At 39.6% G+C, this 17,103-nt stretch overlaps 1 protein-coding gene across 5 annotated transcripts in view; it reads left to right on the top strand.

Annotated features, from left to right (window-relative positions):
- Positions 1-6,679: 6,679 nt before the first annotated feature.
- The window catches only part of dok7a (docking protein 7a), a 60,876-nt gene continuing 50,452 nt past the window's right edge, over positions 6,680-17,103 (top strand). For all 5 annotated transcript variants that reach the window (XM_067428891.1, XM_067428900.1, XM_067428908.1 and 2 more), the window contains exons 1-3: positions 6,680-6,815; positions 6,905-6,950; positions 15,374-15,589. In XM_067428891.1, the coding sequence (XP_067284992.1) occupies positions 6,762-6,815; positions 6,905-6,950; positions 15,374-15,589 (316 nt within the window). In that variant the 5' untranslated portion in view covers positions 6,680-6,761. The remainder of the gene's footprint in view (positions 6,816-6,904; positions 6,951-15,373; positions 15,590-17,103) is intronic.

Here is a 17,103-nt window from a genome sequence, read left to right on the forward strand (position 1 = left end):
CTGCGAAAGCGAATGAGGACACATAAAAGTGTGTTGTTTAAGTGTGTTGTTTAAGTCTGGTCCACTCAGTAACACATCATTGAGGAATGTACCTTCATGTTTAGCACTTGAATCAAATACAACACGAATCTGGCCCTTCTTCTGTGGATGGTAAACACCAAATATGGGCAAGTACCAACATTCCTGCTGTGCTTTCACTGGGGGTGCAAGTTCAGCTTGATCAGAGTCAAACATTGTCTGCATGAACCTGAAGAAGTGTTCTTTCATATCTAGTTTTCTTTCCAGAGTATGTCGAAGAGATTCAAGTCGTTTCGCAGCTTGGCATCTGTTATTAGGTAAGCGAAGCCTATTTGGTTTGAATGGCAATGGCGCTACCCATGAATTTGAGTCATCCATGTAGACCTCTTTGTCCATAATGTCAAGAAACACCCTGTCCTCAACTGACATCCGTATTTTGTCATCATGGGAAGTACTTTGGAACACACTGCTTCCAAGTTCCACTTCATCAGAAACAGCTGTAGCAACATTGTTTCGAGGATTGTAATGCAATACTGTGTTGTAAAACTTCTCTTTCACATATATGCTACTAGTACATGGTGAAAGGATGGATAAGCGACCATAACTCAGAATGCTGGTTCTGAAAAAACTTACATCAGTCGTTTTGTGTGTTCTTCCAAGACACACCTCTCCAATTATCACCCAACCAAGATCTAGATGTTGCGCAAATGGCACATTGTGAGGTCCACTGAGTTGTTCTAGAACCTTATGCACTCACAGTATGTCTCGGCCAAGGAGCAAGAGTATAGCTGCACAGGGGCCGAACGCTGGGATCTTGACTGCCACAGCTTTGAGATGCGGATGGTGTCTAGCAATCTCTGGTGATGGGATCTCAGACCGGTCATCTGGGAGCATGTCACATTCAATTAAGGTGGGTAAGGAGATTTGGGTTTTTCCATCAAATGATTCCACAACAAAGTTACTTGCACGTCTGCCTGCTGTTTCCATCACTCCAGAACAGGTTTTCAAGATGTATGACATTCCATTTTTTTAATGCCAAAATGATCAAAGAACTGGGTTTTAGCCAAAGATCTGTTGCTTTGTTTGTCAAGGACAGCATAAGCTTTTATTGCTTTTTCTTTTTCTCCCCCTGGATATACTCTGACAAGATACATTTTGGAGCATGGCCTTAAGCTTATACCATTTCCACAAATTTCAGTGCATTTGGATGTCACGGACAAGGAATCAATTGCTTGTTGCTCCCCACCTTGGTCTTCAGTCGAGGCACATTTGTTAACTTTCCCAGGAGCTGGACCTGGATATAAGGCAGTGGAATGTTGATTGCTGTTACATTCTTTACACTGTACATGTCTAACACAGTCTTTGGCATAATGGCTGGATGACGCACAGCATCTGAAACAAATGTTCATGTCTTTGAGGTAAGTTTTCCCCTCATCTAACGTTTTGCCTCTGAAGCTTCGACATTTCCTCAATGGATGGGGTTTGTTATGAAGAGGACACTGCATATCAGGATCATTTACCTTATTCTCTTAAGCTTTTGAATAAGATTTTACAGGATCTGAGAACAGACTTCTGTTCTCCTGGTGGCTACTCCTGATGATACCCTGAAATTTTGAATATTCCAATCTAATATGATTTCCGACCTGTAAGGTTGCCAGAATAATTATCTTACACGGTGTGTTAATAGGCCAGAGGAGAACTGGCACCCCGACTGAGTCTGGTTTCTCCCGAGGTTTATTTTTCTCCATCATGCCCCGATGGAGTTTTGGTTCCTTGCCACTGTCGCCTTTGGCTTGGCTTGCTCAGTTGGGGACACTAAAAATATGGGGACACTAAAAATATGATTAAAGTTATTCAACTTATTATACAAATAAAATGTATGAATTAGGTCTTATTTAATTCTATAAACTATAATACTGATCTGCCAACATTGCCGCTATATGATAAATTAAAATAAGCTGATAACATCACTGTTTTCTCCAGTACGACTGTACAGCCAAATCTAATTTTGTCGCAATATTATCCTGTTTGACACTGTGAAGCTGCTTTGACACAATCGTGATTGTAAAAGCGCTATATAAATCAAGTTGATTGATTGATTGATTGATACTGTATGTTTTCCATATGGCTTATATGGGGGACATCTCTCTGTCTTGACAGCACTTGAACTCTCAACTGTGATATCAGCGAAACTTGGATCGTTCCGGACTTTAGCCTGATCGCAGATAAACTTCGTTATGAATGTGAACTGCTCTGATTCTCCTAGCTTGTTCGGAGTATGATGGTCCAAGCCATTTACAAAGCAAATCAAGGTCCTCTGTAGCTGTGAGATTCAAATCTTCAGTGGCACTAAGAAAGGATGCCTTCCAAGCCCAGTAGTTCTCTGGATGATCATCAAATTTTAACAAGCCTGAGCTTACCATCTCACGTCGCAGTAGATATTTTGCGAAGTCCATTGAAGTTGAAGGGTTTGCTTGCCACCGACTGGACTGGTAATCATTACGCTGGAACCTTGCCCCATGTGGCTGTTCAATGTAGTGGTAGGGTTCTCTTGAAGAGCTTGCAGTAAAGGGATTGCTAACAGACTTCCAGGTAGTGCTCTGTTTTACAGGATGCTGAGCAGGTAACTCACCAAACTTAGAGTCACTGATTTTACTTGACTGTACATTACTTTCTCTCATATAGCTTCTTGCTGTCTCACCATTGTCCTTCTTCTGCTGGTGCAGCGGTGGCCATGAGAGATCACGTGTATTTAAGTCTGGAAGTGGATTTGTTACAGGAATGGTTACGTTTTCACTAGAAAATATAGGTTTCTAGGAGCTAGGTTCTGCAGTGACAACCTTATGGAACTTTTACGGTCTGTCTCTCCAAAGCTGTTCATCAGTGGCTTCCTCCAACACCTCTGCTTCTGCAACAGCAGATGCAGCTGCTCTTTCTAGCTGCAGCGTGTGTAAGCTTTCTAGCTGCTCTGATAGCCATTCCACTGGCTGATGAAAACTGACTTGAGTCATTGTGACTACTTGTCTTGCATTTAAGCTAAAGCTGGAGTATGGTGGTGGCTTGGGCTTTTATTTCCTGTTGCGTTCTGAAGGCTGTCTGCTTTCGGATTGAGAAAGAAGTGATTGAGCCTGACTAGCTTGGCAGTTAGCTAACACAAGAAAGACTCAGATGCCAGGCTTTGATTGAGTGTTATTTACTTGTAGGAAGTAGCCTTGAAATCTAGACGCACCCTAGCGGCAGCAAATTTAATTTGCCCGCAAGTGTGGTCTAGCAACTCTCAATTCCTATCTGAGCTGTATTCCTCAGAATCTGGACGGCCCAATCACATCGTGTAGGGCTGTAGGCTATAGAGTCGGCGGGCGGGGCCATAATGACGACGGCCGAGTTGCGTTTGCGTGCTTCTAGTAACACAGTCCTCTAGTCAACACAGAAACTGGCGAACAGCGGCGGTCTTTCGAATCAGCTCTGCCCGCGCCTCCGGAAGACTTGGAGTTAAGCTTTCCTCTGAGAAAAGAACAAAGAGCGGCACTGAAGTCATTCTTAAAAAGGGAAGATGTGTTCGGAGTTTAGCCGACCGGATACGGCGAATGTTTAATCAGTCAGCGAGCTCCCCTTCACCGTCGTTGCTCCGGTTGGTGTAGCGCTATCCTATCGCGTGCAGAGGGAGTTTGAAAGACAACCGTTTATCCCGCCCCTCGGATTGAGCTGTCTATGGTGAGTTTCCAGACCAAACATCTTGATGTTGGTCTGGCTTGTCAGGCTATGTAGGAAGCACTGTAAAACTGAACATACAAATAAAGAAAATGTCAAATAATGTGTCTTTGCATCATAATTCAGATGTTACATTCAGATTATAACATATTGAGCACATTTATTTCCATACAGATTGCCTTACAACCAGCACTTCAATATTATCTTATTGAAAACACAATTTACACATATATACTTTCTTAAAATAGCATTTTACTCTATTAACAAAGAAAATATTAAACTAAATACTCACGGACATATATTTTCAAAGCCTTTGTAACATGAAACCGCATGGGATGGAAATATAAGCTGTGTCTCATTTCGTTAAATTTCGAAGGCTGCGTCCTCCGGAGGACACGTCCTGTGTAGGATGCAGTATACGGAGTGTCCTCAATCTGAATTAAACGAGACGTCCTTCGTAGGACACACAGGCAGGAAGTATCACGTTGCTATGCCAACAAGTTCAGCCTCGTTGCGCTCTCAGCCAGTTTATATGAATGAAAATTATTTTTAACTTGAAAATTACTATGAAATGTTTCTTATCTTGACAGCAATGTACTGTTCTAAACGTTTAAAAAGCTCTAAAGCATTGTAATCCTGTTAACCACAACTATCTGTTTGAGGTAATAGAGCTTAAAAATAAAAACAAGCTTGAACTTACATTTTAAACACCACACCTACGTTTGTCGTGGTGCCGTTTTTTCATATAATATAAAAAAAATATTTATGACGGTTGTTAACGGCGACGCAAAGAATTATGGGTTCTCTCCAGCCGCGAAGGCTACACCTCATGCACACTCCGAAATCCTGTGAAAGAAGGACGCATTCGAAGGTCGCATTTGGAGTGTCCTACTCACTTTTTTTTAAATGAGACGGCCTTATGACGTATGCACCCTTTTAAATGCGACCTCCGGAGGACGCAGCCTTCTGAAATGAGACACAGCTACAGTCTGTTAAATTTCTTCCGGCAACACCAACTACGGCAACTCAAGAAGCAAAAAATTAATTAAAATGGCAATTTTCACTATGGCCACTAGCCACTAGGTGTCGCTGTGGGATTAACTGAGGTCAGCACAGTTATAGCATTTTGACATTTTATATATAACGTACTAAGACATGATATTTAAAATTTTAGAACATTGCACGGTGACTAATTAAAGTAAAACAATGTTAAAAAAACGTTTCTGCTACATTGTGAAAAGATGTATTTATAACGTGAAAAAACCCTGTCGTATTACATATGCCACGTCGGATAAAAACATTATCACAACCTTTTCACAACGTGATTTTTTTATATATACTCACCTAAATAATTATTAGGAACACCTGTTCAATTTCTCATTCATGCAATTATCTAATCAACCAATCACATGGCAGTTGCTTCAATGCATTTAGGGGTGTGGTCCTGGTCAAGACAATCTCCTGAACTCCAAACTGAATGTCATAATGGGAAAGAAAGAGGATTTAAGCAATTTTGAGCGTGGCATGGTTGTTGGTGACAGATGGGCTGGTCTGAGTATTTCACAATCTGCTCAGTTACTGGGATTTTCACACACAACCATTTCTAGGGTTTACAAAGAATTGTGTAAAAAAGGGAAAAACGTCCAGTATGTGTCAGTCCTGTGGGCAAAAATGCCTTGTTGATGTTAGAGGTCAGAGGAGAATGGGCAGACTGGTTCAAGCTGATAGAAGAGCAACTTTGACTGAAATAACCACTCGTTACAACCGAGGTGTGCAGCAAAGCATTTTTGAAGCCACAACATGCACAACCTTGAGGCGGATGGACTACAACAGCAGAAGACCCCACCAGGTACCACTCATCTCCACTACAAATAGGAAAACGTGGCTACAGTTTGCACGAGCTCACCAAAATTAGACAGTTAAAGACAGGAAAAATGTTGCCTGATCTAATGAGTCTCAATTTCTGTTGAGACATTCAGATGGTAAAGTTAGAATTTGGCGTAAACAAAATGAGAACATGGATCCATCATGCCATCATGGCTACTTCCAGCAGGATAATGCACCATGTCACAAAGCTTAAATCATTTCAAATTGTTTTTTTTGAACATGACAATGTTCAAAAAAATATTCAATGTTCACTATACTAAAATGGCCCCCACAGTCACCAGATCTCAACCCCATAGTGCATCTTTGGGATGTGGTGGAATGAGAGCTTGGTGCACTGGATGTGTATCCCACAAATCTCCATTAACTGCAAGATAAGATCCTATCAATATGGGCCAACATTTCTAAAGAATGGTTTTAGCTCCTTGTTGAATCAATGCCATGTAGAATTAAGGCAGTTCTGAAGGCAAAAGGGGGTTAAACACAGTATTAGCATGGTGTTCCTAATAATCCTTTAGGTAAGTGTGTGTGTGTGTGTGTGTGTGTGTGTGTGTGTGTGTGTGTGTGTGTGTGTGTGTGTGTGTGTGTATGTATGTATGTATGTATGTATGTATGTATGTATGTATGTATGTATATATATATATATATATATATATATATATATATATATATATATATATCAGATATAAATATATATATATCAGATATAAATATATATATATCAGATATAAATATATATATTTCAGATATAAATATATATATATTTCAGATATAAATATATATATATTTCAGATATAAATACATTTCTTTGAGATTTACATTTGTATTGCTTATAAATTGGTGCAAATTAGTGACACTGTATTCTTATCTGACCATTATAAAATACCTTAGGTTGTTTCATTATGTTACTTGCCACATAATCACAGTTACAAGACAAGTTTTTAAAGGTTGCATGACAAATGCCAAATGCATCTGAGGGTTAATTATGTTTGACCTAAAATGATTGTTCTACACCGACACAGTAACCTTTGACTGACCCCTGACATGTGGCCTATTTAAGCGCGTGCTTGAGGGAGCGAGCGGGGTCGCGCTCTCCAGAGTTATCTTGAAAGTGAGTCGTGCCCGCGCACAGCTGTCATGAGGGTAAGATGAGCGATACCGTGGTCGCGGAGGGAGCCGCAAAAATCAGAGACGGCAAAAAAGTACGGAAATCGCACCCGTGAGATGAATGTGTGTAAAATGTGTTCCTGAGGGATTGAGTGTAAATATTTATTTGATTTCTCTCTCGCAGTGGAGGAGCCGCTGGCTGGTTCTGCGCAAACCCTCACCAGTCGCAGGTCAGTTCATCACGATCATACTTCACAACAACACAAACTCAACAGTGGTGACAATCAGCAAATATGGCTTTACATAAAAGTAACATGCACATTGATAAAATAAAATTAACCTGAACATTATCACAAGTAAGTTAAAAGTAACAACGACAACCGCGGCTAGCAAAATAAACCAGCAAACTGTAATACTACTGCAGACCTCACACTGTTTATCTGTATATTGATTTACTGTAAAACACACAGATGATCGTTGTGATTCTGCTACATCAGTAATTTCTTGCTCACTGTGATGTTTTATATAATTGTAATTAAATTTATTTGTTTATTGCGAGATAGTATTTCAACAAGCAGCCTGGAAATGTTGTAAATTTATATTACATAATGAACCATGGTTTACTACAAAAAAAGGTTATTGTGGTTAAACCATGGTAACCACAAATTAACCATGGTTTTGCTACTCATGGTTTAACCATGGTATTTGTGGTAAAACTGTGGTTATAGGCTAAAAATAATAATCAATTAGCCAAAAAGCATGGTTACTACACTTTTACTAAGTACAGAATACAAATGGAATCATCGATTCATATCTTGTTGCCATGCTTAATATTCTGTGTTGGAAGCATATAAATCTATCTAAATCAGTTGCTTTTGTGTGATCTGTACACATAAACACTGTGAACATTGTATTCATGGGTGATGCTGCTGAGTTTTTAATCTATAATAAGATGTGAGTTACATGCATGTTTTACATAATAGTATGAGAGCATGGGTGAACAGCAATGTTTTTTTTTCTTGAAATATGCCTTTTTTTGCACATCATATGTGCTATGTAGGCATTATAGGCTATTTAATGTAGGCTATATTACATACAGACTTCACGACTTAAACTGTGTCATGCAGCCGTTAATTCAGGTCCACTAATTTGCGTTCGAGTTTCATATAACTGGATTGGAATGTTTCACTATTCAGTACAACAGCACTCTTGCTTCAGAGAAATGTCTTGCAGTAAGTTTTAGTGGTGCAGTGGTTTTCTGAAGAAGTTTTCTATTGAAATAGATCAGCTGTGAGAGCAGAAATGTGTGCTGAAAGACGTTTGTACAGCTGTTCACACTTGTGTGTGTGTGACATGCCAATGGTTGTTTTGTTTGTTTGCTTTCGTAGTAGCAGGAATCACATTTGATTTTTCAGAGGATGTAAAAATTGATTTTTGGAAATGCACCTATTAACACATAAATATGGTTACGGTTACAGTAGTTAGTACTAGACCTATAAATGGTACAATGACACATGATACACTACACTACCGTTCAAAAGTTTGAGGTCAGAAAATGTTAAAATATTTTTGAAATAAATCTCTTAAAATATTTGCAATACATTTTAAAATGTAATTTATTCCTGTGATCAAAACTGAATTTTCAGCATCTTTACTTTACTACACATTACTTTAGTGTCACATGATCCAAGTCGTCACCTTTATTTATATAGCGCTTTTTACAATATTGATTGTTTCAAAGCAGCTTTATAGTGATAATAGGAAAATAATACAACAGACAGCAGCTGTAGAAGAAAATACTTACTTAATCCGATTTAAGTGTTGATTCATTTCTGTTGTAAAAAAGTTATCAATTTGATTAATTTATCTATACAGCAGTTCTGGAGAAAACAGTGATGTCTTCGTCCAGTTCAGTTTAGTTCTCATACAATGGTGTCAATATAGGCAGATCCGTAATATTGACTATTAAGTGTCCCAACTAAGCAAGCCAGAGGCGACAATGGCAAAGAACCCAAAATCCATCAATAAGGTGACCGGGACAGTTCACCTCTGGCCAACGAACGATCAAAGTGTGATTCATGATTCTTGGAAGCATTACAAGTCAAAAGTCAGATTAGGATCGGAACATTTAAATATTTAATCCAATTCCACCTGGTTGAGGATCGGATTCATTGTGTCGGAGACAGGCGTGTTGAGGATCTGTGCCAATGGCTGTCGTGTCGATGAGGCTTTCACAGGGGAGAGTCTGGTTGACACAGTCTCTTTAGGGCTGCGTTGTGGTCGTGTCTAGACACAGGTCCTCGATATCTGGATCCTGCTGACTACAGTAAACCTTGGGATAAAGAGGGAGACTAATATTAGCATAGATGTCATTCTTCTTATGAGTTAAACGAGTACATTGGGTGTTACAGGAAGTTTCCCCAGTTCCGGCTGACCTAGTTAAAGCAGCCTAACAATAATTTAACTGATTTGAATAATAGACATTGATAATGTGCTATTTGTTTTATTTTCTAGATTTAAACAGACAGAGTGAGTCTGCTTCACGAACAATGATAAGAAGACTGTTCCAACGTGTAGGTGCTAAATAGGAAAATGATTTACCGTCTGCAGTTGATTTTGATATTCTAGGTATTATCAACTGGCCAGAATTTTGAGATCACAATGAAGTACTATAATGCGTTAAGAGCTCGATCAAGTACTGGGAAGCTAAACCATTTAGTGCTTTATAAGTAATTAGCAAGATTTTAAAATGTATATGATGTTTGATATGGAGCCAATGCAGTTTTGACAGAACCATGCTAATTTGGTTATATTCCTGGTTTTAGAAATAACTCTAGCTGCTGTGTTTTAGACCAGCTGGAGTTTGTTAATCAAGCGTGCTGGGCAATCACCCAGCAAAGCATTACAGTAAACCAGCCTTGAGGTCATGAACAGTTTAGAATTTTGCATTGAGAGCATATGTTGTAATTCAGATGAACACTATATTGTCAAAAGTATTGGGACACCTGCCTTGACATTGTCAGATTGTTCCACCAATCTGCTATCGGTGCTGATTAATCGGCAAAACCGATGAATCGGTCAACCTCTATTTACATGACTTTAATGACATCCATTTCTTAAATCATAGGTTTAATATAGAGTTGGCCCACCCTTTAAGGTCTGGCACTGATGTTAGAAGTCCTGGCTCACAGTCTCTGCTATAACTCTGCTCGTGTTGAGTTCAGGACTCTATGCGGGCCATTCAAGTTCCTTCACACCAAACTCGCTCATCCATGTTGTTATGGACCTTTCTTGTGCACTGGTGGTCATGTTGTAACAGGAAGGTGTCCCAAATAGGAAGAGGCCATTCCCAAACTGTTCCCACAAAGTTGGTAGCATCAAAATGTCTTGGTATAATGCTGAAGTATCAAGATTTCCTTTCACTGGAACTAAGGGGCCAAGCCCAACCACTGAAAAACAACCCCACACCATAATCACCCCTCCATCACACTTGGCACAATGCAGTCAGGCAAGTACCGTTCTCCTGGTAACCACCAAACCTAGACAATCAGATTGCAAGAAAGAGAACCGTGAGTCATCATTCCAGAGAACGCGTCTAATCTGAAGAGGCATCCAAAATAGGTGCCCGAGCCACCTCAGCTGACTCCTCTCTATGTGGAGGGGCAACGACTCTACTCTGAGCTCCTCCCGAGTGACCAAGCTTCTCACCCTATCTCTAAGGGAGCGCCCAGCCACCCTGCAGAGAAAGCTCATTTCAGCCACCTGTATCCGAGATATTGTCCTTTCGGTCATGATCCACAGCTCATGACCATAGGTGAGTTGAACGTAGATTCACCAGTAAATCGAGAGTCCTTCTTCACCACGACAGATCGGTACATCACCCACATTACTGCAGATGCTGCACCGATCCGTCTTTCAATCTCCCGTTCCATCCTTCCCTCACTTGTGAACAAGACCCCAAGATACTTGAACTCCACTTGAGGCAGGAACTTTCCACCAACCTGAAGTGGGCAAACCACCCTTTTCTGACTGAGAAACCACCCTTTTCCAACTAATCCATTCCATTCCAGATATCTTTGTATGCAGAAGGAGTCTGACTGTTTGATCCACACGGAGATCTAATCTCACCATCATCTAGGCTGTCCGTGATTACATAAAGAAACTGAAAAAAACGAAAACCACAAGAACTGCGACAACATCTACAAGACGCTTGAAAAAACCCTTTTACAAAGCTCTCTGAAAAACCATGAGCAAGTGTACCAGGACAAAAGCTGTTTAAAAAGCAAAGGGTGGTCACACCAATTTGATTTAGTTGTTAGGAGTTAATTGATGAACAAAATGTATGACATTATTTTTGAAAGCATTCTCACTTTTTTCTACAGCATTTTTACACGTGTCTAAAACTGTTCACAGTACTGTAGTTTTGCAGGAGGGTTTCTTCAAGGGTCTTGGAGATGTTGCAGTTCTTGTGGATATTGTCTCATTTTTCAGTTTCTTCATGTAATCCCGGATGGACTCGATGGTGAGATTAGATGTGGATCCTCCGTGTGGATCAAACAACTGTTGTCAGACTCCTTCTCCATACAAAAATCTCACTGGAATGGATTATTACAATTAATTGCAAAATAAATGTTTGAACCATAGACTGTAAAAAAATATGGACGTAGTGTCCGTGACGTCACCCATAGGATTCTGATAAGCCGTTCTGAAGCTTAAAGTATGGACGAGCTGGGCGTTGCCATCTTGTGAGCGAGTCAACGCGTGTCACTCCCGGATAACAGAAAATGGGCAAAAAGGCGGGATGTGCGCGGAGCTGAGGTGACGCAGTAACTATAGACGGCGGATAAATGGCTATCCACTTGTAACCACGCCCTTAATTATGCAGAACCTTAAGGCTTTTTTATAACGTAAACGAATGAGTTATAAAAAAATTCACCCCCCTCAGAGTTGTCATGAAGATCAAAATTAGCCTTATAAGCCAAAACCACAATTTGTACCAGGCTGTAAACATGTTTTTTTCTGCTTTAAAGTTGAGAATTTTAACATGGAGCTCAATGAGATTCTGCTCCCTTCTGGAGCCTGTCCCTAGTGGCCAGTTGAGGAATTGCAGTTTACATCACTTCCGTATTGGCTTCAAGAGAGATCGCGGGAGGACCTACTACTGACCTACTATTGCAAAAGATATAAATACCTGGCTTAAAAAAATATATATATATATGTATATGTATATATATTAGGGCCGGGACTTTAACGCGTTAATTAAGATTAATTAATTACGTGACTTTAACGCGTTAATTAATTACGCAAAAAAAATAAAAAATTTAACCGCATTTATTTTTGCACCGCGGAACGTTTTTCAATAAATCAGTTTCAACGGACCGATTATACTGGAACACCAACTAGCGCTCCGGAGTCAAGACAACAACATGGGTGCGTCTCAATCAGCTCCCTAGTTCAGTAGTCAGGGCACTGATCAGGGAGTCAGCCCATTGACTTATGTCCTGATCAGTGCCCTGACTAGGGAACTAGGGAGCTGATTGAGACGCAGAGCATGAGCGAACATGAACGAAGAAGCTGATGAGACCGCTTTGTTTGGCCCCGTGGATGGGAAATTTTGTTTTAAAAAACGAAAGAACGAAAGGATGGAAGCGTCGTCAAGAGCAGGGTTGTGTGCAAGCTATACAACAAGGAATTTGCGTATCACCGCATCACATCGAGCCTCAAATATCACAAGTATGCTTTTGCTACACTTAATGGCAAACATTGCGCTGGTCTGCTGGACTGAAATAAATAAACAATATTTTGTTGATTAAGCTTATGTATTCAGTCATTATTCAATGGTATACTAAAAATACATGTGAAAAATTACTTCTCATTGTTCTCAGGTCAAATAAATAAACTATATTTTGTTGATTAAGCTTATGTGTTCAGTCATTATTCAATGGTATACTAAAAATACATGTGAAAAATTACTTCTCATTGTTCTCAGGTCAAATATTTATATGCGATTAAAATGCGATTAATTTCGATTAATTAATTACAAAGCCTCTAATTAATTAGATTAATTTTTTTAATCGAGTCCCGGCCCTAATATATATATATATATATATATATATATGTATATGTATATGTATATAATAATAATAATAATAATAGATTTTATTTATAATGCACTTTTCATTCCGAAGAATCTCAAAGTGCAACAAAGGGGGGGGGAATAACAACAAAAAATGAATAACAAGTAAAAATATAGAATACTACAAACAATCAACCAACACAGAAACCAGAACAGAAACAGAGCTGATGGTGAACAGAAACAGAGCTGATGGTGGACAGAAAACAGCTGATGGTGGAAGTCTCTGTTAGCTCCGCAGCACACTGTTAGCTCCGCAGCACACTGTGGTCCACTCCATGTTTCAGATTTCTCCCAGCGGCAGTGTCCCGATGACATCGCCGAGGCACGACAGCTGAGGACCAGATGATGGGTCTTCTTCATGGTGATTCAAACGATGGGGATCGCTGCAGCACCATGCAGGAGGCAGAACATTCCTCCGGGCACTTCTGTGGACACACCGGGGCCGGCGCAGATGTCCAAGCCGCTCCACGGTCGCAATGCAGGACGGAACAGCGGCGCAGCCGAGAAGCAGAACATCCCAACATCATGCCGGACGCCGACGACGAGAGCCCGGATGACGCTAGCCCGGTGCAAACTTCAGCCACCATGCAGCCCAAGCCCAAGGGAGACCACCAGTGAGCACCCGCGGCGAGAAACATCAAATGTCCTCCAAACCAGAAACCAACTGCAGCAATTCAAACGTAAACATTAGAGAAGCGGTTGAAAACGGCGAAACGACGAACAACGACCTCTCAGTGGCTGCCAGCAATCAGCAACAGTCCCAATTGTAGCTCTGACTGTTAGACTAGTCACAAACATAAGGAAATAAAATAAAATGTAAATCTAATAGTACATTAACATGATTTGTTGCGGGTGGAGAAGCGGCGAACAGACAACGCCAGCGTCCTCTCCCCCACGTTGCCTAGCAACCTCAATATGTATATGTATATATGTATATGTGTGTGTGTGTTTTAATTTTACGGGTGATTGACCAATCCGAACATTATAAAGAGTGTTCTTTGAATGCTCTCTGTAGTTTAATCATTTAAATAACAGATTTGTTTCATGCTGCTAACAGAAACGACGTGAGGTTGATGGTTTTAGTCACTGGCTTGATTACCTGATGCATCAAGACGGCCAGCTGCAGGACTGACAGTTTTAAATAATTTGGAAAGAAAGTCTGTGTGAACTTGAATGATTAGCTACACATCAGAACTCACTGATCCCAGATCAGACATTAATGAACACTGTTACTCACTTGTTTGTGGTGGTGCTGTATCCGTATTGAATCCGTATAGTAAAGCCTGTGCTGCTGACATCCACTGATAAAACTGACTCCTTTCTCTACTAATTCTCTGGGCGGGCAAAGCAGAGGAAGGGGCGGTAACCTTTCCTGGTATGACGTCATAACAGGAGAATTCAAGATCAGCTCATCTGAGCTCTCAGCCTGAACTCGTTTTATACTGATCTCATATGGGAACTCATATTAATGTTGAAAAACCTCATAAAATAAATATTTCATGCCATGGGACCTTTAATTTTAGCCTACATTTATTCATTTAATTTCATACTTAAATGCTACTGTTCATCTCTTTGCTGCCACTGAAAAAAAAAAAAAAAAAAAAATATATATATATATATATATATATATATATATATATATATATATATATATATATATATTCACAGGTACAAGGTTTTTTAAAGTACCGTTTTAAGTTTAAGTAAGGGTTTTCAGGTCTTTTAAATAAAGAAATAGTATTGCAATAAAAACATTTTCTCCCTAACCTTTTTCTGTTCCTGTCGCCTAAGAATAGAATAGCAAAAAAAACGAACCAAACCGAAAAACCATGGTTAAAAACCGAGGCATGTATTGAACCGTGGACTAACTGTATTGTTGCATATGTATATATATATATATATATATATATATATATATATATATATATATATATATATATATATATATATATATATATATATATATATATATATATATACACACACATATATATATATATATATATATATATATATATATATATATATATATATATATATATATATATATATATATATATATATATTTCAAGTGGACCGTTCATACCTCTAGAAACCACCTTGCAATGTCTTCGCAAACACCAAAAACAACTTAGTAACCACCTTTCAGTTCTATCAACTCCCTTGTAATACCCTAGAAACCACCCAAAATACAGTTTTGCACTGGAAGGCACCACTTACTTTTACTTAAGTTTCAGTTTATCATTGACATCTTAATGCATGGTAGGTACAATTCTTGTTTTAATAAAGTAAAGGCATAAAGTAAATCATCAACAGAAAACACTTATTTAAATATTTAAATATACCAGTTTTTTATTATTCAAAGTAAATCAAATCAATGTCTTTTATTAAACCAAAGTCATGTCTTTGTCATCAAAGTCATGTGGACCGTTTACCTTCATGATTGGATGTCAAGGTTAATAAATCTCTTTACATATGTCCTTTACGAAAGCTAATGTGTAAACCTGTGTTTGTCAGATTGTTTGGTGTTGTACGTGTATAAGGAGCGCAGTGGGAAGGACAGGAGCAGCGTGACGTTGGAGCACATCTGCGGTCTGGAGGCGTGTGTCAGCGCTGACGGCGTCCCCTTCATCCTCTCAATCCTGTGTCTCAGTCAAACCGCCGTGCTCGGCTTCGACAGCAGGGAGGCGCTGCAGAGCTGGGACTTGCGACTGCGCTACTGCCTCGGGGAAGGTCAGAGTTCAACATTTAACCCATAAATCAGTCACTAACAATCCACATTCCATGATAAAGAGGTAGTTTAGTCCTATAGTTTAGGTAGTTGCTAGATGTTTAAAGGGGTACTTCAGCGCTGGGAAGATGAATGTGTATTTAAACTGGGTCATTTATGTAGTAGAAATGTGAAATTATTTTTGAATTTGTTGCCTTCTAGACTCATGTGGATGAAAGACAACAACTCCCAGAATGCACTTGCTTCGCTGCCCAAAGCTACTGGTTATCACTTGCCCACCATGACACCACCTCCACCGTCGTTTTGAGTTTCATAGTATTACTATCATTTATTTCAGTTAGAGAATAGACCCTACAATGAAAAACTGAACCCGTCTGTTCAATAAAGTGTGAGTGAGCCGAACGAAACGCAACAGGAGCCAGATTACATTCATTGCGGGAGCAAAGAGTTGAGCAGTGCTGAGTTAAAGGGTTAGTTCACCCAAAAATGAAAATTATTCCATTAATTACTCATCCTCATGTTGTTGGACATTCGTAACACCTTCGTTCATCTTTGGAACACAAATGAAGATATTTTTGTTGAAAGCTGATGGCTGAGAAAGGCTTCAGAAAGGCCTCCATTGGCATTCAGTATATTTCCTGATCCACTCACAAGACCCATAAAAGGCACTAAAGACGTCTTTACAAAGTCCATCTCACTACAGTGGCTTTACAATAATTTTACCAAGCAACGAGAATAGTTTTTGTGCGCAAAAAAAAATCTAAATAATGACTTTATTTGCCAAGTTATTGTCTTCCGTGTAAGTCTCGGACGTGAACTCACCTGGAACTCACGCGATAGTGGCGCTCCTCTTCTTCCGGGTCATGTATTTGACCGGTGGAGCTGTGTTATATTCTCACGCATGCGTTGAGTTCACGTCAATAACTTGGTGGATAAAGTCGTTATTTAGATTTTTGTGCGCACAATAACTATTTTCGTCGCATTGTAAACTTGTAAACATTGTACAGCCACTGTAGTGAGATGGACTTTGTAATGAAGTCTTTAGTGCCTTTATAGGTCTTGTGAGTGGGTCAGTGGAAATATACTGAATGCCAATGGAGGCCTTTCTGAAGCCTTTCTCAGCTATCAGCTTTCAACAAAAATATCTTCATTTGTGTTCCGAAGATGAACGAATGTCTTACGGGTGTCGACCACAACATGAGGGTGAGTAATGAATTAAATAATTTTCATTTTTGATTGAACTAACCCTTTAAGCACGGCATACATTCATGGTTCAGAGTCACAGTTCAACACTTAAGCTTAGTTCAGACTGCACGATTTTTAAACTCGTCGGGTCACTGCTCTTTTCACACTGCATGACTATCTGGGGTATCATTCAGTCACTGCTGTGTTCACACTGCACGCTGGTTTGACGACAGAGGAGTTCACACTGCATGACTGAACAAGAGGAAGAATCGCCAACAACTCTCTCTCTCTCTCCGGTGCGCAAACTACGTTTCAAGTAAACAACGTGAGA

Source organism: Pseudorasbora parva, chromosome 1 (genome assembly GCF_024679245.1).
Source record: "Pseudorasbora parva isolate DD20220531a chromosome 1, ASM2467924v1, whole genome shotgun sequence".
Lineage (NCBI taxonomy): Eukaryota > Metazoa > Chordata > Actinopteri > Cypriniformes > Gobionidae > Pseudorasbora > Pseudorasbora parva.